This window comes from Astyanax mexicanus, chromosome 24 (assembly GCF_023375975.1).
Source record: "Astyanax mexicanus isolate ESR-SI-001 chromosome 24, AstMex3_surface, whole genome shotgun sequence".
NCBI lineage: Eukaryota > Metazoa > Chordata > Actinopteri > Characiformes > Acestrorhamphidae > Astyanax > Astyanax mexicanus.
The window spans coordinates 21,379,041-21,404,326 of NC_064431.1; the positions used below are offsets into that span (position 1 = coordinate 21,379,041).

A 25,286-nucleotide genomic window follows, 5' to 3' on the forward strand; every position below is an offset into this window, starting at 1 on the left:
TTGTAGATGATTAATTATAAAATACTGTAAATGACTTGTGTTTTAAAGGTGATTTTAAGACGTTAAAGTCTGTAAAATGCGGTACTATAAATACACAATATTAGCATTTATTGATTGGTACAAGAAATGTTAAATTCTGCAGGAAAAAAATACTAAAAATACCACATCAATTTAATTATATTTGTTTTATTATCTTTTTAATGTGGCAGGTTGAAAACTTTGCAGTAGCACCCAAGAGCCTAGTATTAACAAACTTTAACCTTTTGCTTGGCAAGAAGCATCATTTATTATTTTTTTATTATTTTAAATTAATAATAACGAATAAGATTACAGTATTTTTTATATGTAATGGGCTATTCATTTAATGCAATTAGCAACTCTAATAATACAATTCCAATATTAATAATAATATAAGCCTGTAATTTTAGGGGTCACTTGTCTAATCTGATTGAGTACTCTAAGTGGTTGTTTGAGATGGACTGAGTTTAATTTTAGATTGTGTTGTCTTTGCTGCCCTGTCTCTCTGTGGCTGGATGGAAACAGTGAAGTCACTGCCGAAAAGTGGGTGGGGCTGGTGATGTCATGGGCTCTGCATTGTTTGATATCGCAATATATCTAGTCAAAAAAATAACATTTGCAGTGTAAATTTTTCCAATACCGTGCAGCCCTAATATATTGTCCCAAGAATTATTGCAATTAATGATTTTATTGTCAATTTTAAACAAACATTTGAAAAGAAGTTATAGGTGTCTTTGTATTACATAATTGAACATTGTAAAAGACTACTGCAGCAGTTTAAGCTGTACTGTGTGCCTGCTCATCTGTCAGAGAGCAGAGAAGAACAGAACAGTGCCTGTAACTCTAGTAACTCTAAAGTAATCTCTTCTAAGGTACACAGACAAAATCAAGTGCAGCAAAATATATGTTAATTAAGTCATGATATATGATATTGTGACCGGCCTAGTGCTGAAGTCCGCCTTCCACTCTCACCCATGTCTCGCTCAAACAAACCTCTGTTTCTGGTTTTATTTGGAGTGTGTAGGTTGGATCTTGCCCCACAGGCCCTGTACATATGTTCTGCTGCAGGAGGGACATTTCAGTGGTCAGGAAAGCACAGCCGAACCTTGTTCGGATGCTTATTGAACAGGAGAGATATTGTGTTTGGCTTTTCAAAGCCCCATTCACTCGCCTTGACAGACGCAGGAAGCTGTTCTTCAGTCTGCAGCTCTCTTTAACTGCTCTGAATCAAAGGTAACCAACCATTAGAACCTCAGGACAAGACCTCGACCACATTTAGGACTGAGACTTTACAGGTTTTTTATTATCCATTGTATATTTAATGGTCTTTAACCAATCTTTGAGGGGTACAGGTAGAAGCTGCAGCCCATCTGTTGCCCTGTCATTTTTTGTTAGCAGACTTTGTCCTAACCTTGTGAGGTCAAGTGCTATATTTAGCCTCTATAAAAAATACCTATGTTTGCTAATATACTCCCAGACCAATATTGTGGTCTTACAGACTAACATAAACACATTGAAGGGGCCTAGACAACACAGATTCTGTTGTCGTCTTTTTAGGACCCATTATACTTAATTATTAACACCCTACTTTAGCCATTAGGCTACATTAGAGCATCATATTTTGGATTAATGGATAAGTTTGAAGTATGTTATGTATTAAGTCACGTTATAAAGGCCCCTATAAAGACTTGAGGGGTTATTAAATTACTTAGGGTGGCCTATTTTCCAGAGGTCTCCTGCTGTGTTCATAGGCTCCCTTATATCAATACTCAGTAAGTGAAAACAAAATACTTTAACCATTACTGTACATTAGTGCCATACTAGGGGTCCCTCAAAAATGAAATGTTTTGGGCCAGTCACCACAGATTTATTTTAATCCAGTGTTGCATTCATTTTTAACTAAGATCTTGCATTGGTGATGGTAGAGTCTTCTCCAGCAAACCCCAAAGATTCTCAATGAGGTTAAGGTCTGGACTCTTTGGTGGCCAATCCATGTATGAAAATTATGATCTCATGCTCCCTGAACCACTTTTTCATAATTCCGGCCCCATGAATCCTGCCATTGTCATCTTGGAATATGCCGGAGCCACCAGGAAAGAAAAAATCCATTGATGGAATTACCTGGTCTATATTCAGTATATTCAGGTAGTCAGCTGACCTTATTCTTTCAGCACATACTGTTGCTGAACCTAGATCTGACCAACTGCAGCATCAACCCCACATCATTTACTTAGTTAAATCCAGGTGGCGACTTTTTTTTGGCCAGGCAGTGTATGTTAGTATATGTTGAGTAACTGTGTCTTTCTAGTTTTTGGAGCATTGCTATGAAGATTTGTTTGCATTCAGTGAAGAGCATTGGCTGGGAGCACAGTGCCAATAGAGTCATGTTTTTAATCTGCTCTCGAGACTCTTATTACTAATTTACAGGTACTAGACAATGCATGTGTCTGTTTGCATCAGCTAAGCATTAGAAGCACTGGAATCACAAATATTTGGTTACATATAAGTTAAGTGGATGATGATATGCATGATTATGTAACGCTGTGATTTGGCAGGTCAGGATCGGTGTGTTCTCTCCTGCTTCAGAGTAAGGAATAGCGAATACAGCGCTAACTGTAACAGGACTGTGGGGAGTTATGAGATATAATTAGGTCACCCTTGACTTTCTTACCGTCCTCTCTCCAGTTCTCTGGATCTTCTTTTAGCAGTAGGAAATGAAGCTTCTACGCTTCCTCCTCATAAATCCATAGCATAATAAAGCTGTCTTAATATTTATTTACACATGGATGTTGTTGCTAAGCTTGTGTAATTGAATCTTAATGACTTGTCGAGATGGAGACATGTGGGTGGCGACAGTGGGTGGCAATGGGCTACTGGTGGAGAATGTTGGCTATTTTTGTGTAATTGCCTGTGCCTGTTGTTTAGGATGTGTCTATATCTGAGTGGTGGGGGGGTATATATACACCTTCACTGTCCTCCACTTGCTCATCATCAACATTATTATAATCCAGAGCAGCGCTGCATAACGTTCTTCCTGTCTGCTTGTTTATACATAGTTTATACATCCAGCAGCAATTCATTACCACAATTAATTTGCATTATTTCTGCAGTTTAAAGTCAGGATTGTACATGGTGGAGTCTTACTATCCTGTGATGATGGAGAAAGAGAGAGAGAGAGAGAGAGAGAGACAGAGGCTGAGGGTAAGAGAGTGAGAAAGAGAGAAAGAAAGAGGCTGAGAGAGATGTGGTGTGAGACACCTCTCTATCTACACTGGCTTTCTCCATCTCTGTCTCTCTCTCTTTCTCTCGTTTTGTCTCACTTACAAACTCACTCGAAGGAAGTGGAGCAGGCATAGGTGACGACATAGAGAGAAAGTGTGGAGGACGAGCGAGGGAGGGAGAGAAAAAGCGAGAAAAGGAGAGAGATGGAGGGAGTGAGCAAAAGAGAGAGAGAGAGATTGTGTATCTGTAGCTTTAAGAAGGCTATGAAAAGCGCTCTGCAGAGAGGACGATGTGTGGGTGCTGCATCGGCCTGAGCGCACTCCGCACTGCGTGAGAAAACGAGGATGAGTGCGAGTGAGTGAGTGAGCGAGAGAGACAGAGGGATAGTGCGTGTGGTTGTGGGACCTGGAATATGAGTTAGAAATTGGGGAGAGAGAGAGAGAGACAGTTTGTGGTCAAGCGAGCAAGAGAGTTAGTGATCAGTGAGTGAGGTACGGGGTAACGCATGCATGTGTATGTGTTGAAGTGAGAAGGGATATTGGGCGAGAGTAAGGGTGCAGGGTGGCACAGGGGGCAGGGGTGGGGGGTGTTAAACCGGAGCGCGCCACTAAAAGCCCAGCGCAGCCCTGCGATGGTGGAGGCACAGCAGCAACTGGCACAGGCAGCCCTCAGCGCAGCGCCACGGAGACGCCGGCCCCCAGCCCCGGCCGAGACCGCACCTGGGGCCAGCTGGCGTGGACCTGGAGCTGGGGTCATGGACGCGGCCGGCCACAGATAGCCCCGGCCGGCGGCATGAGGGCAGCCCACGACGATGCGGCGGCCGCCGGAGCCTGCTTCACCCAGGTGTCCCGCCGCATTGGACGCCTCTTCAGGCGCCTGCCCAAATCGCGCTCCTGGTCCGAGGGGCTCCGGCTGCTCCGCAGGTCCAGCAGCAGTGGTGCCCTGGTGCTGGCAGGTGAGAGGCGAGTGGAGTGGAATGTGGCTGTATGTAGTGGTGGAATGTCAGAGTGATCTTGTGTTGGCAGAACTTCATATAGACTGTTTGGATTGGAGAAACTTGTAGAAACTATTTTGAGGTTGCCTTGTCTCGTCCTTCCTTGTCATATCCAGAACTTGTCGAGGTTGCCTTTGGGTTTGTGAAACTTAAAGAGGCTGATTTTGGATTTAAGGAACATCTCCTGGCTGTTTTGAGGTTGGCAGAACTTGTAGAGATTGATGTTGAATTTATCGGAGGAATCTGAAGAGGTTGGCTCTGTGGAAATTGTAGACTGGAACTTCATATAGACTGTTTGGATTGGAGAAACTAGTAGAGGCTAGTTTTGCATTGGAAAAACTTGTAGAGACTATTTTGAGGTTGCCTTGCCTTGTCTTGTCTTGTCTAGAGCTTGTAGAGGTTGGCTTTAAGTTTGGGGAACTTAAAGAGGCTGATTTTGGATTGAAGGAACATCATCTGGCTGTTTTGAGGCTGGCACAACTTGTAGAGATTGATGTTGAATTGATCAGAGAAACCTGTAGATATTGGCTTGTGGAAATTGTTGACTGGATTCAAGTTAGTAGAACTTGTAGAGGCTGGTTTTAAGTTGGAGGCACATCAACTGGTTGTGTTTGATTGGGTTGATTGGACTTGTAGAGGCTAGATTTGAATGGGTACAATGTGTAAAGGCTGGTTTTGAGTTTTTAGTTGTAGGCTGGTTTTGAAAATTTGTACTTCTATAGGTTGGTTTGGGATTGGAGGAACTTGTAGAGGCTGGTTTTGGATTGGAGGAACTTGTCAAGGCTGAATTTGGATTGGAGGATGTGGAGGCTGGTATTAGATCTTGTTTGAGGGTCTGCTGGCTGTTTTGAGCTAGGCAAAACTTGCCTAGAGGCTTGTTTTGTTTTAGAGGGACCTGTATGGACTTCCTTTGGGGTTGTAAAACATTTAGATGCTAGTTTTAGGCTGTGTAGAGAAAGAAACTTGTAGAGAATGGTGGAGGGTATATAAGAAGCTTTTTATCTAAGGATGTGTGGGCAGTGTTGTTTAAAGGTAAATGCAGGTAGATGAAGCTTGTGTATTTCAGACTGTAGGAATGCAGTAAATTCAGTAAATATGGCTTTAACTGAGGGGCTTGGCCGAGACTTCCTAAAATAACCCAGTTTTATTCTATAGGGAGCATCCCCCCTTCATTGTTTTCCGCCCACATGCATTAGGTCTGAATAGGAGTGGAGACGGTCATTGATCCAGTGTGCTGGCGGTATAAAGCCCCTGTGGTTCTCGAATGGTCCGGTAAACAGAGAGCAGGCGGAGAGAATGTGCCAGTGTCAGGAGTATCACTGTTATCACACGGTCAGCCCAATCACGACCGTCCACTCTGCTTCTACACACTGCAGGGCAGGACACTGACCACAGGGCTTCTGATATCAAGATGGCAATAAGTCTGTAATTAAGTTAGTGTTTTTTGCATTAGTGTGACTTCAATAGGCAAGACTGATACTGTTTTGCATAAGATTTATTATTATTATTAATATAGAAAGCCAATTATTGTGGCCAAAATACTCTCATACAAATACGTCTGTAAACTTGTGCCTAAAAATTTAAACTTCTCAAAAGGACACATTTTTTGAGCTGAAAACATAGCAACACCTTTGCCACCACCTTTGTCAACCACCTAGCAAGACCTTTAGCACCTAGCTTCTATATCGTAACACATTTTAAAAGCTGCAACACCATACCAACTTCTTAACATCATAGCAACCAACACCTGTATCATAGTAAAACCTTCACAAACACGGAGTAACATCTTAACAACGGTCTATCAGAACCTTACCAACCACCTTGCAGTATGTTTGCTCAGTTGACCAGTCACAGGTGAGGCATCACCTAGGTGTCTCACCGCATTGGACGTCTCTTCAGGCACCTTCCCTAAATTGCGCTTGTTTCTAGAGTTGCAACTTGTGGAACTACTATGCACAATTTTCGGATTGCTGTACATGTAGGGGCTGATTTTGGATTGTAGAAACTTGATGGTAGAAGATCGTTTTGTAGTGGAGAAAATTGTAGAGACTGTTTTGAGGTTGTCCCGTCTTGTCTTGTCTTGTCTAGAACTTGTAGCGGTTGGCTCTGGGTTTGTGGAACCTATAGACGCCAGCTGCTGCAGTCTCCTTTGCCGTTACATATAGTTAGATTTCTGGGGAGGTGTGCGCCAAGCTATGTCGTAAACTACTAGGCAGCTACACATAGCGTACAGGTCGGCTGTGGAGTAGATTTGACACAGAAATAAACTTGCCTTTGGCAAATATCTAGCAAAACCATAGCAACTACATAGCAACACCTTCACAACCAACTCCCATAAGGAAGCAACACCTTAGGATCCACCTAGAAACACCTCAGCAACCAACACCTATAGCTGCAGTGTTTTTTGTTTGTGCTTAGTCTGGTGTTCTGCTGAAGCTGTGTGCTGTCCTACGCTGACTCCTCACCCATACCTTATCCTCATCATTCTGTGAGGCATTCAGTGCAGCTGCCCCAAAAGCCCTGGCTACTTCAAACAAATCTGATCTCCAGTGCTGACTTTAGCCAGACGCTCCTGACAGCAGGCCAGAGGGAGATGAAAACTGAATTCCGCATCGATCTGGAACAGAGACGTCTCCTCGACTCGACTCAAGAAGAGCAGCGAGGCAGTGAAGGAACCTAATGAATACAAACTGATCTGCTTTAGGGCGTGTTTAGCTTCCTCGCGTCAACTCTCGCAGGACTTGCAGTCGATTATGTAATTTTTTTTTTCTTCTCAAGCGAAAGCTGAACACCTCGAGACGCATCTTGTCCCAGATGCTTCAAGGTCAGACTGAAGGATGGAGGCTGGATAGAGTGTCCCATATTAATGTTGGTTAAGTGAATGAGTTTGAAATATGGTGTGCATATATCTACAAATATCTACTACAAACTAGTATTCCCATGTCTCATGACGTTTGCCATGTGCCGAATAGGAATAGCATTGCAAAATATTGCAGGACAGTTTTCTACAATACTTTACGCCATCTGTGTTACTGAAGAGGATAAAATACTCCTAAATAAAAGCAAATACCAGAAATTAAAGGTTTATTGGTGTCAGTTTCACAGAATTCACAACAAATATTCTTCACTGCAGGTTTACTTCATTCATTATTTATGGCACCATGTGGAGTAATGAAGCTGTAACTTTAATAAGTAAAATTGGGGGGGCAAGTCTTATCTAAAAATATTGATATTTGACCCCTACGTATCGATAACAATAAGATAAATCATACAATATATCATTATACTGATATATTGTCTCACCCCAACTCCCTATGGGAACTAAAGAACATGGTATTAACCTGTGGGATGCCACCAGTCTTGATTATTACCATGAACTGTGGCACTGTTCACTGTGGCTGGTAACATCTAGATTATGTATTGTTTGGGAACAGCCACACTTGTATAAATTGTGAGGTGTTATCTTGTGAGTGAGGTTCAACACTGGCTAGCATGCTCATGGCAAGGCATCAGGAATTACAGTATCTACACTTCAGAATAAAATGACCCAGATAGAAGTTTGGAAATTACATTTTCAAAGTTGCACAATGTGCAGTTAACATTCCTCGATTTGTCTCAATGTGACAAATGTACTGGGAATACACCATAGACTACACACTAATATTACCACCTACAGTGGACAGTGGTGCAGTAGGTAAACAGAGGTAATGGTTGTGACCAGCAACATCTGGTTACAATCATCCATGTGAACAGTTAAGTGACTCTGGCAGAAATTATCATCACCTCCACATTTAAGCCTGTGTTCTTTAGCTTCCATGGGACATGGCAAAAGTCATGGGACACAATGACAATGGTTCTAGTTCCCACATTTTTTGCCATGTCAGTGCTAAGAGCTGTATGAAGTTTCTGCTTAATGTAGCTTTAAATTGATGTGTTTGGTCATATCCTCATAAACAGCAGGGCATATGGGATGACGTTACCGGTTTTCTCACCCTCGCTGGTACAGGACGAGGTTGGCGAGCTGATGTGCTATCCTCCCTCACACTCGCTGAGTCACCACAGACGATGACACATGCAATTTCGCACTGTCAGTGTGAGAGAAGTGAGCACAGGGTGGTTTAGAGAGGCTGTTGAAAGGTCTTGGATGAATACTTTTGTTGAGGAAGGAATATTTTAGTTCTACGAAAGAAGCAAAGATGCATCTCTTATAAATATTAATAAGATGAATCATTTCATATTCATTTAAAACCCTGTGACTCGAACTGTAGCTGTCTAGGTTTAACATTAGCTTTAGCTCTGCAGGTTTAGCTTTAACTTCAGCTCTCCAAGTTTAGGTTTAGCTTTAGCTCCAGATATCGCTTTAATTCTCCAGGTTTAGTTTTAGCTTTAGCTCCAGGTTTAGCTTTAGCCCTCCAGTTTAGCTTTAATTCTAGCCCTCCAGGGTTAGCATCAGCCCCCCTTGTTCATCTGTAGCTCTCCAGTTTAGCTTTAACTTTAGCCTTCCATGTTTAGCTTTAGCTTTTCAGTTTAGCTCTCTAGGTTTAGCTTTAGCTTTCCAGGTTTAGCTTTAGCTTTTCAGTTTAGCTCTCTAGGTTTAGCTTTAGCTTTCCAGGTTTAGCTTTAGCTCTCTATGTTTAGCTATAGTTCTTAAAATAAAGCTTTAGTTCCCAAGGTTTAGCTTTAGCCCTCAAGGTTTAGCTTTAGCTCGTTAGGTTTATTTTTAGCTTAAGTTCCAGGTTTAGTTCTAGCTTTAGCTCGCCAGTTTGGCTTTAGCTATCCAGTTTAGATTTAAATTTAGCCATCCAGGGTTAGCATCAGCCCTCCTTGTTTATCATTAGCTCTCCAGTTGACCTTTAACATAATCCCTTTAGGTTTTGCTTTAACTTTAGCTTTAACTTTAGCCCTCTGAGTTTAGCTACATCTCTCCAGTTTAGCTTTAGCTCTCCAGGTTTAGATTTACCAAGCCACCAATATATTACATTCATTTGAATTTTAATCTCACTAGTACTGTATTTGTTACAAATGATGGCACACTTAGGGCCTTGTTTCAGTCAAAGTGTCACTTTTTAAGCATATGATATATTGCCCCACGTCCTGTAGCCCCATTTACTATTCACAGTAGACCTTTAGAAAGCAGCTGATACAAGCTGTCCATGATGAATGTATATTTGCTTATTTTGCATGTGTGTATTTGTGTGTGTGTGTGTTAAACACTGATAAGGTCCCCAACAAAGACTGAGGTGTTTTCAGACTGTCTACAGTGATCTAGCATACACACTGTCTTTTGTACTGGACTGCACTTAACTCTAATTAGCATCCATTCAGAATGACTGGCTTTGTGTCTGAGGATACTGCTGTATTATACAGCGTATCTTCAACAGAACAGCATTAGCATCCTCTTTGTCTGAGTTATCTGTGCATTTGTTACATTTCCCTTCCAAATGCATACTCTTACTGTGGGGATCTAGTAAAATCAAAATAAATTGGAAGCTTAAGTGCTCCATCAGCAGCATTAGCTTCTGGCATAATGTGGATGTGTCGAGTTAGAAAGCATTTTCTTTCAGAGCTGCTGAATTAATATTAATAATTTTACTTAACTGAGCTGAGTATGGACATTTTATTACAGAGCATGGTTGCACAATTTTAATAAGGCGCAAGTGCCAAGAATCTTAATTTTACTTATTATACTACACACATCATCCATAATATTCATACCACACTTAAAATCCTTGGGAGGAACCCATCCTCCTTTGTGATGATGATATATGTAAGTGACCCTCTTTGGACACCTCTAGCATGAAGTTGTACAGGCTTTGTATGGCATCCTGTGGTACATTTACCAACATATGTTTCAGCTGGGCCTGTAGATCCTGCTGCACACTTGTATGTTGCCTAAATCAGCAATCCAGCTGGTCCCATAAATTCTTGATTGTTGATTAATCTGGTGGAGACATTCATGGGGGAACTCTTGCTATGTGTGGACGAGCATTCTGCTGCTTAAAAAAAAGCTAGTTGGAAGCCCTGCCATAAGAGGCAACACATGTAGCTCCAAGAAGTTCTGCACATATTACTGAACTGTTAGTGTCCTTTGTATCACTACCAGTGGTGAAGAACAACTGTCATATGCAATGGCTCCACAGATTTTTGTTTTGGTTTCTTTTGCACTGAGTGTAGTTTTAGCACTAATGTCAACAATAAAGAAAGTTCTGAAACTTCTGTCAGTGTTGGTCCGAAAGAGAGAGCCAGAAGGTAACATAGACATTAGAGGGCCTTAAAACACTTGTATCCATGTGCCCAATGTCTACAAACTTTTGCAGGATATCAAGAATTGATAAGAAAAGATAAAAAAAAGCTGATGTCCGTAAGTTTTGGGATTTAGGCCCCTCTCTGGAGAGAATAGGTAATTGCACCGAGCAGGTAGAAAAATAATTTTAAATTGGGCGGGTGGGATGCGGTCTCCTTTCAGAGCGGATGAATCTGATTCCAGGTTATGTTCAGTCAGAGAGAGAGAGAGAGAGCGCACTCAGTAAGAAACTTCACTTCAACTACACACTTTATTTTTACTATGAGTGAATGAGCTACTGAGCTCTTGAGTTCCCATTCTGAAGTCTCCATTGCACCACCATCAACTCGCATTCAGTAAAACTGAGCCAGATCCTCTTTTAGAGGCTCTACGTGTGACGTAACTACGTAGAGAAGTGTGACTTGGCCAGAAGAACTCCTACGAAAAGAATTAATATATTAAGCTTAGTTGAAACTAAATAATATGGACTGGCACTTTAATACAGAATAAAACAACAGCTAAATATGTTGGGTTATCCCTCACCCTCCACTTCTTATGCATTTCCATCCAACAGGACAAGCCCTACGAGACTAGGCTGCATTTATCACATGTTAAAAATACTACCCATGGCTTAAGCCTGCCAGTAAAACAGCACAAAGAAGCCAATGGAAAAGACCCAAAAATGCCAGAGTTCCTAAAAATGAATGACAGCTTGTGGGGGCAGGCAGTTACCACTCTGCCTTTACTGCATTTATCCTGTTAACCTGTTAAATTTCAGTCATTATTAGCTGTGTAGAATTAATGGGTGGAAGACAAGTGCAGTAAAGTCCCCTGAGGGAATTCCATTTCCTGTTCCAGACCCAGTGTTTACTGCCTGGACTCTGGGTTGTGTGTTTTATTAGATCTTGTCTTGTGTGTTTTTTTTTTCCTGTCTCACTGGAGACGTTTCTTGGTGTCGGGGTTAAGCCTGTTTTTCCAGTGCCTGCTGGTTGGACTGAGTGAAACAGGGCAAATAGAGGCAAAGACAAGGACAAGGAGACTAACAGAAGTTTAAACAGTAGATGTTTTATGTGAACTGACTAGGCCTGTCACAATAATTTAAATAAATAACTGCTGCGTTGTGATATAGTTTATGGACATGACCTCAAGAATTTTCACTGACCTTACAATTACCAATTACTTGGCGAGAAGAACACATTAACATGAACAAGCTGGTGTGTCTCCTAGATGCGTGAGATATGGCCGTAAAATAATATCACAATGTTTCAGGGTATTTTTGCAGTAACAATATTCCTGTCGATATGACAAAACTGTAAATTAAGAAAAAAAGTGAGAGTGGTCCAGTGGGCTAAGCGCTGCCACTATGATCGTGAGATCGCTGGTTCGAATCCCGGTCATGCAGCTTGCCATCAGCTACCAGTTCCCTGAGAGAGCACACCTTTCTCTCTTTGGGTGGGTAGATGACAACCAAAAGGGTGATGTCAATCAGCACAAGGTGTCTGATGGGGATATACAGCTGAGTAGCAGCTACATAGAAATAATTTCAAGAATACTCTACACTACTGCAACAAAAAGAATTGTACATTTCAATTGGTAATACTGTTGCGTATGATATAATATATGGCACACCCCTTATTGAGATTTTTTACCAGATTGTAACAGAAGTCAGTGATCCAACAGCTACTGATACTAATAATAAACTCCATATATCCAGGATTGAAGTAAAATAAATGATACTGGAGATTAATGTGAATTTTCATTTTTGCTAACATAAATATGACCAGGAGTTATTCATATCAATTTCTATATATTTTTTTCATTTCATTCATTTTTCTCCGAATATCATATATAGTGTCGAATATCATTACAATCCGACACTTCCTTCTATTCTTTTGCAGTTATTTCTTTAACGATGAGTGTATATGATAATTATATATGTGATATTATTAAATTATAGTCATAAGGTTATCTTGGCAATAATATTGTTTATTATTTTTATGACAGCATAGCGTCCAAACAAAAGTAGTTATTGTGATAGACCTCGAGTTAACAGTATGTGTTTATATGAAAGTCCGGGTGAGTTATAGAGAAATGTAAACTGGCCAAGCCAGGGCATGTTTGCCAGTTTGGTGCCAGTAAAACAGAGCACATTGTTGTTTTCGTCTTCAATGTTTGCATTAGAAAAGTGGGATTTCCCCCAGGTGGGTCGCAGAGGTGTAGGGGAAGCTGAATGGGAACAGAGCCGGGTTTGTGTCCTGTAAAGGAGAGGGTGTGGGGGCTGCCCTGCCGGTCTAACAGCCCTCTGAGGTGAAGAGTTTAGTGACAAAGACCAGAATCACCAGGGTGGTTTACAAGCACAAGCAGGATTTTGCAAGATTACCCAGAATGCAGTGATGTTCTAAGAAAGGCTTTTATTTTATTTTATTTTTTTAAGAAACAAAAATGTTTACATTACAAAAAAGGATGGAAGATCTTCCAAATAGGAAATCTTACTCAGTATAGCTTGTATTTTATATGTTTAGACTGGCATTAGAAAATGAATCAGCTTATTTCTAGTAGGCCTCTTACAATGAGATTTTTGTGGACAATATACCGTCCCAGAAATGATTGCCATAAACAATATTTTTCTAATTTTAAGATCATAAAATTGTACAAAAAGTCAAAAAAGTGAAGTGTAATTATCGTGACAGGCCTAATTCCTAGATATATTTTGTATTTGTCATACATAATTGTATTGTCATATACAGCTCTGAAAAAAAAAATAAGAGAGCACTTAAAAATGATGAGTTTCTTTGATTTTACCAAATTGAAAACCTCTGGAATATAATCAAGAGGAAGCTGGATGATCACAAGCCATCAAAACAAGCTGAACTGCTTGAATTTTTTGCACAAGGAGTAGCATAAAGTTATCCAAAAGCAGTGTGTAAGACTGGTGGAGGAGAACATGCCGAGATGCAAATAAATGCTCTAAATGACAATATTTTTATTTAAAATTTGGAAGAAATATTGTCTGTAGTTTATAGAATAAAACAACAATGTTCATTTTACTCAAACATAAACCTATAAATAGCAAAATCAGAGAAACTGATTCAGAAACTAAAGTGGTCTTTTTATTTTTTCCAGAGTTGTATTTGTAATTTGTCATACAATTAGCAGCTAATGCTGTATGTTTCAGGAAATATGCTGAATGCCAGATACAACAACCAGTTTTACAGCAGCACAATGTAAAGTTGTGAAGTATTATTTACGTTTACATTACTGCAGTACCAGCCATGCTTTATTTTCCTTTTATGGACAGCTTTACACATGCATTTGTTGACAAGCTGGGAGATCCAGAAGCAGAAGTATCTAAAGTTAAAAAAAGCTTGTGGACTGAGGTGGTAGAGTAATATTACAGGATTTTACATGTATTTAATATGACTATAGTATAGTTGCAGGATTCCGGCCAACATGCAATAGTCTTAATGCTTTAGCTTTCTGTTCTTGGCTGCTGTTGTGGCTCATCTGCCTTGTTCTTAGTTCTCCATGTTCTTAGTTGAATTTATGCATAGCTCTTCTGGCCTATTATTGGCTGATTTAATAATGGCAGGAATGAGTAGATATATAGTAGTGTTTCTGATAGAGCTTGATGAGTATATTGTATAGGTTAGGCTAAGAAGGAATAATGTTAAATGCTGAGTCAACTCATCTTTCTGAATATTTGATGATTATGAACTTGATGGAAATGCATCAACTGCTGCTCTTTGGAAGTAACCTACTTTAATGAAATTAAGTTGGGCTGATGTTAATTAAAAGGGCATTCTTATTAACAGAGGTCAAGTTAGAGCTATAGATTTTTCTGGACCTGCTAACCCTATTACGGAAACACTTCTTTTTTTTTTTTTACTGATTATCCAGAGCAATTAGTTCAGTGTATACGTTTTTGTATGGGTTTTTGAGAGACAATTCCGAAGTAATTTAACGTTTGACATAAGCGTTTGGCAATGCTGACACAACAGGCCGGGGTAATGTTCTAATTCAGACCTAATTTGGCTTCATTAGTGCCACTGTGGCACATTTATAGGGGTCAATTGCCCAACAAGACCGTGATTCAAGCCGTTCGTCCTTGCGCCACTTCTGCTTGGATTTATGGGAAAGGTTACAGGGTCGGGTTTCTGCACTTGGCAGTGAGAAAAGGGCCAAATATGTTGCTGACACAGGCAGAAACCAAGAGCGAAAGAAAGAAAGAGGGTAGGAGCGAGAGAAAGAGGTGTCAGCGGAAAAGCGCCGGTGCCTGGTGACCATCAGCGTCGGCTCTGATGCGAGAAAACTGCTGATGGAGAGAATGGCCTGAGGAGATCAGAAATGTCAGTGGGTAGGTGGGGGGGCGGTACAAGAGGGGCACAAAGAGGCGTCAGAAATCCAGAATTCTCCTCCCCTACTGGAGTAACCCCCTGCATTCCAGGTGCGTCAGGGGAATTTGGCGAAGCCCTGAGACGTCACAAACAAGTACTGCTTTGTGGTCATCTGACAGACATGGGTGCATGTTGAATTTATAGGGAAGTGACATGTTGGAAAGAGAAGTGGGGCTTAAAGGGACAGACCCAGGGAATGTATCTAACAGTACAAAGATGGGAGTTGACCTTTTAATTCTGAGGAATTTCCACACTAAAGGATAAATATACCATATATATACCACCAGGAAAATGTTGTTGATCTGGCAGGGCTTTTCCTTGGAAGGTCTTCTGACATAATTGGTCCTTAGGGTGCTTTTACACCTACCTTGTTTGGTCTGGAACCTCGTTTCTGATCAATCCAACCATGGTTCAGTTATTTTGCAGAGTCAAAACATTTTTAGAACAATTGCATGAAGTTAAGACAGGATACAATCACACATTACACCTTAGAATGAGACAAATAACCAATGGTGTGCCAATATTTGACTCTAAACAGCCTTACTAAAAGCAGAGAGCCAGATGGTAACTGACATGAGTGCAGCCTGAGACACTGGCATCCATCAATAACCAAGTGCTCTAACCACTGAGCCACCATTATCCCTGAACGTTCACTTTACAGATCCTACTGTTACATTACTTAAGAAAAAAATGAGGAAGGGGGGGTTAAGATGAGCTTACTGTAAATGCAAGACAATGATTCTGCCTGAAATGAACTGTGATTGTTCCAAATAAGACTTTCTAAGCAACCAATTATGGACATCCATGTATTCTATAACAGCCTAACAAAAAGGGCAGAGACGAAAGGTAACATAGACATAAGTGCACCATGAAACACCGGCATCTATTAATAACCCCCAGTCCTCTAACCACTGAGCCACAACGACCCACACACTGCCCTTAATTTCGGAGTAAGATCGTTATGTCAGTGCAGAAAATAGAAAAAACAAAGTAAGGGTGGTTTAGATGATCTCATATCTACTCAGATCTTGATCCAAGCTCTTTGTTCACCCTGAAATAAACTGGCTGTTATCTTTTTTAAAGCAACCAATTCTGGGCATTCACGTTTTCTGAAACAGCCAGAAGGTAACATAGAGACATGAGTGCATCCTGAGACACCGGCATCCATCAATAAGCCACCACTGCTCCCAAAAACCTATATTTTAGCGTAAAATTGTTACGTCAGCAAAAAGATTCTGTCTTTTTCATGGCAATCAGTACTGAGCACTTATGTTTTCTATAAACAGCATAACTAAAAGGAGAAAGTAAGCCAGAAGGTAACATAGACATGATGGACCCTGAAACACTGGCATCCATCAGTAAGCCACCACTGCTCCCAAAAAAACATTTATTTCAGCACAAGTTGTTAAATCAGTCTAAAAAAAAAACAAAAAACAGGGGAAGTGTGGTTTAGCTAAAGTTACTCTAGATTCTGTAGATACTCTTGACCTTTATTCAGCCTGAACCGAATGGTGACTGCTGTCGTTTCACTTCAAAGAAGACTTGGCCTTTTTGTCAGGGCAAACAATTCTGGGCACTCACGTTTTCTTGTGGTTGTGGGAACGTTTACAGCGTAGAGTCATGCCACTTTTCCACCACTCTACCCTTCCCACATGTGCTTTTCAGTCTTTTTAGCCCAAGAAACAAGAAACCGAGACCTTAGCTTTACAGAACATGGAAAGAAACTTTCTTCCAGCTTCTGTATCCTGCTGTAAGCGATTCGGAGCCTTGCCGAAGTCCGAACACCGAACACATCGATTGCTTGAGAGTGCCTTTCCACACCACAGACAGACAAGGTTACCTCTCAGCTTACAATCCCTACGCCTGGCTCTGTCCCGGCAGACAGATTAATGGATTTTCCCCCTGCCTGCATCCTCCCCTGCCTGCATCCTGAAGATCCATGTTTCAAATACAGTCAAAGAGCCATTTCATCCCTGCTCATCTTCTGTATTACCATCTCGTGCCAGTAATTAGCACCATGGAACCGTAGGCCAGGGCTTATTCTGATCCTCTCGACCCCTCCCACCCCCCTCAGCTTATCAGGTTAAAGAGGGCAAGAAGCAGCAGGGAGAGGGTGCATGGACGTGCTTAGTGCGCGTCATGCCCGGGGCAATAAAGGGGTGGGGGTTGAGGGGTGGGTGTTTGTGGGAGGTTTAGTTAATGAAGACCTCAAGACCTCAAGGCTATTATTTAAAATCTGCATGATCCTGTTTGGGGCATTTACCACTTCACCTCCTTGGAGATGGCACTAACTAGCATGTAGGACAAATCAGTTGCACCTTCTAGACACTAAACTAAACCAGTTCCAGAATGTTCTGTATGGGCAAAAGTATTGGAACACCTGCTTATTCGTTGTTAATTTTGACATCAATGGTATTCCATTTTTTTTACATTGGTTTTGTTTGAGTAACTGGCTTAAATGTCCACTGAGGAAAACTTAAATGATGGACAAATCAATGTTGAACACTTCTTAAAGGAGAACTCCAGTGTAAAATGAACTTTTGTTGTAGTAAAACATGATAAAAGGTACTTACCTTTTGTTGAATAGCACACCTCTGTTCTCCCACAGCGTTCTGAGATCCAGAAATTTTAAGTTTGTCTAAACCCCCTTCAGACTGGGTGATAAATTGCTTTTTCCACCGTTATCCAGGCTCAAAGTAGCTCCACACCTCCTTGCTAAACTCCAGAGAGCCCTGACATTTAAAACGAGGCATTGATAACTTAAAAAGTGCACAAGTAGCTTATTAAAAACACTGTTTACATCCTATAACGCAAGCTTCAGCTCCGGGTTCCGCCATTACTGAACTGAAAATGGCATAGACATATATGTACATAGTCTATGTATATATATGCTTGGATAACGGTGGAAAAAGCGTTGTATCAGGGCCAATTATGCCCCGAGTCACCCAGTCTGAAGGGTGTTTGGACAAACTGTTTCAATTTCTTGATCTCTGAACGCTGTGGGAGAACAGAGGTGTGCTATTCATCAAAGGTAAGTACTTTTTATCATGTTTAACTACACATAAAGTCCATTTTACATCAGAGTTCTCAATCAGAGCACCATCAATCTAGAGAACACAGTTCTACAGTTCAATGTTCCACAAAACTCATTACTCTGGGCTTTATACACCTATAATTACCCTATGCTTGGGCTCAGGCATTGTGTGAGTAGGTTATTTAATAGGTTTATCTTCTCTAGAGAATCCTATTGTATATATTCTATTGGCAGTACATCTTTACAGGAAATAGACAAGCAGATAATCATTAACCTATTGGTACCATGTATACTGCCAGGCATGGGCTAGCTAACAAAGCTTTTGGGATGAGCTGAAAATTTGTGTATTAGGTAGGGTGGGTTAAAGGTCATCCAGATCTCACTAACCCTCACAACAATGTTCCAAAAAGTAGTAGAAGTCCGGTAACACCAACTTTTGTTGATTTATGTTTGTTGAGTAATTGTTGCATTAGCCAACAAGTGGCTAATTAGCTGTATTGGTATTAAGCTAAGGTTACTGTAGGCAACAGATGAAGTCCAGAGTTAGCATGAAGCTAACAGTACTTAGTGGTGTTGCTTAACATGCAGCTACTTTACAGTATTGATCTCAGGCTTGTGTTTCACTACATATTGTGGCTGAAGCAAACTGTTGTCTTTAGCCTGAAGCTAACAATGGACACTAGCCCACAGCTGTAAAGCTGTATTGTAGCCCAGCTGGTTTAGACTAAGGTTGCTAAGGTTGAAGGTGGGCTACAGAGCAGGACGGAAGCTCATCTCACCTCCTCCCAGATACGTATTTCCTGATCCAGGACCATGCTGTTTGCTTTGGACTCCCTCTCGAACTCCTTTTCACACCCATTCAGCCCTGCTGATGCGAAGTGTCTTGCCAAAAAAGGTGACCTCTCTTTTCCGTGGGAGCTATCAGTGTTGCTGTAGGCACTCCCGGGCACTCCTGTAGTGTGCTGACCCTGGTGTGTCCAGTACTGATAATCCACTAAGCTGTCCAATCCAAGATACAGTATCATTACCTTAGAGTGATACTTTATATACAAACAAAAGCTCAACAAAAAGCCTAGAAACAGCATATTGTTTCTGTCCAGTTAAAAACAAGTATTTTATTTTTGTTGAATTTCTAGTTTACAAAATAATTACATTACTTTCCTTTACACTGTGTCAAAATGTATTGATGAATGGACTGAAAGAAATGATTCAAAATGACCTGAAAGTAACTCTTAACATTGACTAACACTGAAAGTTAAGGTTTCATCTTTCTCCTACAAAGTTCATGTTTTTGAAATGTGTGTTTTTTATGGAACTTTAAAATTGACCTAAAATAACTTTTTTTTACATTGACTTCTACTAAGAGTTAAGTTGCTGTTTTGGAGATATATAGCTTTGGAAAAAATTAAGAGACCACTTCAGTTTCTGAATCAGTTTCTCTGATTTTGCTATTTATAGGTATTTATTTGAGTCAAATGAACATTGTTGTTTTATTCTATGAACTACAGACATTTCTTCCAAATTCCAAATAAAAATATTGTCATTTAGAGCATTTATTTGCAGAAAATGAGAAATGGCTGAAATAACAAAAAAGATGCAGAGCTTTCAGACCTCAAATAATGCAAAGAAAACAAGTTCATATTCATATAACGTTTTAAGAGTTCAGAAATCAATATTTGGTGGAATAACCCTGTTTATTTTATCACAGTCTTCATGCATCTTGGCATGTTCTCCTCCACCAGTCTTATACACTGCTTTTGGATAACTTTATGCCACTCCTGGTGCATGAATACAAGCAGTTTAGCTTGGTTTGATGGCTTGTGATCATCCATCTTCCTCTTGATTATATTTCAGAGGTTTTTAATTTGGTAAAATGAAAGAAAATAATAATTTTTAGGTGGTCTCCTTTTTTTTTCCAGAGCTGTATGTTCTTCATTGGTTTATCTGCTCTAGATAGTCCTATTCTATGGGCAGTATGTATCCACAAGGAAATTATTGGCACCATGCATACTGCTAGACGTGGGCTAGCTAAACAATATGTTTTGGGGGAGTTGGGCAGTTCACTCTTTTTAATACCCTTGATTTCAGAAGAATTAAACAGGTTAAGATTGAACAGGTGTCCCAATACTTTTTAGGAATATTAGTGAGGTTAGAATATTACACAATTCCAAATGTTGTACATTTCTAGATTACACTTGGCATTTGGCAGGTACTCCCTATGTAGATGATCTTGAAAAAAAAAAATAATTCAAACACATGCATTTATGAGCATTGCTACCACATTGGTAGTAGTTGTGGTAGTGGTAGGGATTCTAAAGCTTAGCACAAAGTGCCAATTCTGAATTCGTAACTGCGTGGCTTTAGTAAACCCAGCTGATTCACTGCAAAGGCTTTTATTTTTTGTAGTCTTGGCCAGCTGTATCTGGAGCGTTTCCATCGCTGCAGAAACTCGTTGCCTGGAAACCTCACAGTTGTAGGTAAAGAGTGAATGAGAGGCTGGGTTGCTGTCGGCCTGGGGTTATGTGTACCATTTGTTTTTGGTGGATCTGAGGGCAGCACACGCTTTTTGTCTGTTTTTTTATTGACATCCTGGTTTCCAGAACAACTCTTGTAATTACAGATGTTCTTTTTGTTCTCAGAAATAGAAATAGTGCCCTAATGGCCAATCCTGGGACAAGTAATGCGACAAGTAATGCGTGGAGATGCTCCACCAGGGTAACCTGATAACCTGAAAAAGTTCATTGGCAGGCTTTGTGGAAGAGCTGACTGCATCAACTGTATTTAATGTTCCTGTTCTGCTGGTGTCTGCTGGTGGGTTTTGGCATTGTTGCGCCATCTAGTGGAATAATCCGAGAACATTTATACTCTGCTGCACCTGATGAGGGAGTTTTAATGAATTGAGGATCTCACGCCATATGAAGCCACCAGAGGGAGCCAGCGCATAGATTTTTCTGGCCTTGTTGCTGAAGTGGAATTCTACAGTTTTTTCCACAGAGCTTCTTCTCAGAACACTAGAGCGGTAAACTCTGTGTATGAGCATATACAGCTCTGGAAAAAATTAGGAGACCACTTCAGTTTCTGAATCGGTTTCTCTGATTCTGCTATTTATAGTTATATGTTTGAGTAAAATGAACATTGTTGTTTTATTCTATAAACTACGGACGGATTTATCATTTAGAGTATTATATATTGTCGTCTAGAGCATTTATTTGCAGAAAATAGAAATGGTTAAAATAAAAAAGAGTTCAGAAATTAATATTTGGTTGAATAACCCTGTTTTTATATCACGGTTTTCATGCATCTTTTCATGTTTTCCTCCACCAGTCACTCACTGCTTTTAGATAACTTTAAGCCACTCCTGGTGCAAAAATTCAAGCAGTTCAGCTTGGATTGATTTTTTTGTCATCATCCATCTTCCTCTTGATTATATTCCAGAGGTTTTCAATTTGATAAAAACAAAGAAACTCATCATTTTTATGTGTTCTCTCCTTTTTTTCCAGAGCTGTATGCCATTTTCCTTCAGTATTTTAAATTTGTTTGATTTGGCGAGTGATAGAACCCTGTGGGACTCCACACAGTCTGATAAGCTTAACAGCTATGCAATAGATTTTGACTAATAGTTAAAGCCTAAGAATAATAACTGTTTAAGAAGCATTTACACTAAATACTGGAATATTGTTGTGAAAAACTGATTATATTTAGTGACAATTACTAGACATTATTCACTTCTTTTCACCTACCGTTTTTTTGTTGTTGTTGTTTTTTTTTTACACTATAAGGCCCACCTAAAAATCCTTTAATTTTCCTAAAAATCTTTAAAGCCTTATGTATGGATTTTAATAGTCAGGTTGTAAGGAGCAGTAAAGCCTCTCCACTGAAGTACAGCGTTATACAGGAGTTTTAGTGAAGCTTCTCCAGCACCAAGTCTGGAGCAGCATTAGCATTAGCTAGTAAGCACGCTTAGTTCTAGCTCTTTCTCCGTTCAGAGCTGAGTATTTCGTACTGTAGCCTGCGTGTTAACCATGTTAAAACAAGGTACATGAGACAAACCAATAGCTAATATCGCCCTGGCTTACCCGAACACTCAGGGTTCCTCAGTGTATCGCTGTTGGGTGCTAAGTGTGAGTGGAAGCGCTTTACTCACCCAAATAAACAGTTTTCAGTAGAGAAATCTGTGTAGATTAAAATCCAGCACTCGTTTGACTTTAAAATATATGTATTTTTAAGAATAACAGTTTTGTTTACTTATTTGTATGCTTATTTTTTCTTTAACTTAGTTACCCCTCCCCACCACCACCCAGCGGTGATACCTGCTGAATTAGAAGGAAAACATGGCGACACCCCTGTTCCTTACTAATGTCACACAATGCGACTTATAATCCAGTGCGCCTTGTGTATAAAAATAGACCAGAAAATAGAAGTATGTTGATAGTTGCGCCTTATAGTGCAAAAAACACGGTCCTAAGGATACTGTATCATTTTTTCACATGGTGGAGCTAATCAAATGAATATTGGTTGTCAAACTCTGTGAAACAGACACCAATAAATACTGTATATATTTCTGGTATGGCGTGAAGTTTAGTAAAGAATTGTCTTGCAATATATTGAGTATCACAGGATCACCGTATTGTGATATCATCATTATTGTGCCCTGAAATTCCCACCTCTATTTAATATTCTGTGAATACACTTTCTGTTCAGTATTAGAAGAATGCTTGGTATTGGGGAAATGGTGCCCTTAGACCACCTTATGCTCCAAAGCTGAGAGCAAGGCAGTGACCTGTGGCTGGATGAGTGTATGAGTGTTTTTATGTTGTGTTAATGAGTCTGTCCTTTGAGGTTGTTTTTTTTGTGTTGCGATGAATCACCATCTCTTTTCTGTGTGTGTGTGTGTGTGTGTGTGTGTTGTTTTGGGCATGACTATCCGTAGCTGCACTCCCAGCCAGATGCCTCAATTGGCCTTTTATCACTTTGAGGCCTTGCTTAAGTGTTTTCCTTTAGGCATCCTACATGACTGCCAACAAAACCCTGCATTTAATGCGTTTTTGTTCTCTATGTGACCTTGCGTTTGTTTATCTCCATCCACCAGACTGCAGCTACACGTGTCACCTGGAGTGCGAGGGCCTAGTTCAGCTGGACTGCAACCAGAAAGATGGGCAGACGGAGGAGACGTCCACCAGCTCCCCCTGCAGGCCGTACTCCATGCCACTGGCAGTGAAGGTAGGTTTATATTAAACAGACATCTGAATATGCAGGTGCATCTCAAATAATTAGAATATCATTTAAAAAGTTGTTTATTTCAGTCATTCAGTACAAAATGTGAAACTCATATATTATATAGATGTATTACAAACAGAGTGATGTATTTTAAATCAGTGTCTCAGAAAATTAGAATATTATATAAGACTAATTGGTTCTTTTAGCAGTGTGGGCAGTGTGCCAAGTCCTGCTGGAAAATGAAATGCTCATCTCCATAAAAGTTAGTTGTCAGCAGAGGGAAGCGTGAAGTGCTGTAAGATTTTCTGGGAAAACACTGCGCCGACTTTGGACTTGATAATAGAACACAGTGGATCAACACCAGCAGATGACATGTCTCTCCAAACCATCACTGATTGTGGAAACTTCACACTAGACCTCAAGCAGTTTGGACTGTGTGTCTCTCCACTCTTTCTCTAGACTCTGCTCCCTTGATTTTCTAAATGAAATGCAAAATTTACTGGTTATCAAATGATGGTTTGGAGAGCCTTGTCATCTGCTGGTGTTGGTCCACTGTTTTATGGAAATTCAGATTTCATTTTCCAGCAGGACCTGGCACACGTGCCACCCTGCCAAAAGTAACAATTGGTCTTATATAATATTCTAATTTTCGGAGAAACTGATTTTTGGGATTTCATTGGCTGTAAAGCCATAATAATCAACAATAATATATTCAAACGCTTAAAATAGATCACACTGTGTGTAATACATCTATATAATATACAAGTTTTACATTTTGAACTGAATTACTGAAATAAAGTAACTTTTCAATGATATTCTATTTTTTTTAAATGCACCTGTAAGGCTGAAAGTTTGATTATAATGATAATTTAATACAGTAGAAGTAAGTTTAGAGTTTGGAACTCCTGCTGGATGTTCTGGACCAGATTAGTTAGTGCATGCTTGAGTATCTCTCAGGGTTGTAGCTGCTGTGAATGGTGGGAGGAACGGGGTCAATCTGGACTGTAGTTGGTCAGGAAGTGACAGCGCCGGTGAGGAGCAGCAGGGGCCTGCCAGGACCCATCTACATCCACAAGCCAGCTAGCGAATTAAACTTGCAATGTACTTGGTCTGTTGCCGTTGGCAACTGTAGAGAGGTAAAGGCCCAGGAGACCAGTTGTAGTGGCTGGATTAAACCACTGTCTTTTTCTATCATTTCTCTATGTGCCATTTTATTTTTATTTTATTTTTTTCAAAAGCACTGGGGCACCAGTGAACTGCCCACTCTTTTTTTTTTTTTAACAAATGATAGATTTGCATATATTTGATGAGAACATTAATGAGGTCAGGATGCTGAGTGATCCACACTTCATCCACCTCATCCCCTACTACCTAACTTAGCCCATCATTTTGTGGATACCCACAAGTCTCAATTTCAGGGTCTATAGAACAGAGGGTTAAGGATCTTTTTTACAATATGACTTGTAGTGAACGCAGCACAGCTCGCACGTGTAAACAGCATGGAGCTGCAGTGACAGCGTTTGTTAATAGCTGTGGAAATGAGCGTTATCTGGCTAATATATCAGATTAAACTGCACCTTATCAGCAGGTTAGCTCAAATAAATGGAGTATATTTGAGAGCTGGGTCAGATCGAGAACGGATCACATTGTCACCACAAGTGAACCACTCCAGAGTTCCTCTAGCAGGTCTTGGTACAGTTGTTTTGATCCGCACCCGAGTGCGATTACTGTTTTCACACCTGTTCAATTGAACCACACTAATGGTACAAACGAACCAAAGTTTGTTTTAACCAGACCAAGTAGTGCTGGTGTAAAACAACAAGATACCTTGACAAGAACCAGATTGTGATGGCTATATGACTGGAAGGTCATAACATCTCCTAATCAGGCAGGTCTTGTTGGGTTTATGTAGTATGCAGTGATCAATACCTACCAATAGTGGTCCATAGAAGAACAACTTGCTATCTGTGGAGGTCTAATTAAACCATACATGGCAATAGTCATATGCTCCAGACAGCACTATTATATTGGCAATATTTCTCTACAGGGACCAGACAAACTGTGTGTGCATCTTTTACCTTCACTTTTATAGACCCTACAGCTAGGCCCTGTGGGTCTTTACAA

The 25,286-nt window shown here is 40.3% G+C and overlaps 1 protein-coding gene across 2 annotated transcripts in view; it reads left to right on the plus strand.

Moving 5' to 3' along the window:
* The window catches only part of rassf5 (Ras association domain family member 5), an 88,018-nt gene that overhangs the window by 13,224 nt on the left and 49,508 nt on the right, over positions 1 to 25,286 (plus strand). The window contains exons 1-2 of one of the 2 annotated variants that reach the window (XM_022682720.2): positions 3,516 to 4,195; positions 23,035 to 23,165. In XM_022682720.2, coding sequence (XP_022538441.1) covers positions 4,033 to 4,195; positions 23,035 to 23,165 — 294 coding nt within the window. In that variant the 5' untranslated portion in view covers positions 3,516 to 4,032. Of the gene's footprint in view, positions 1 to 3,515; positions 4,196 to 23,034; positions 23,166 to 25,286 lie in introns of those variants that run through there. The other variant, XM_022682719.2, reaches the window with a different exon arrangement.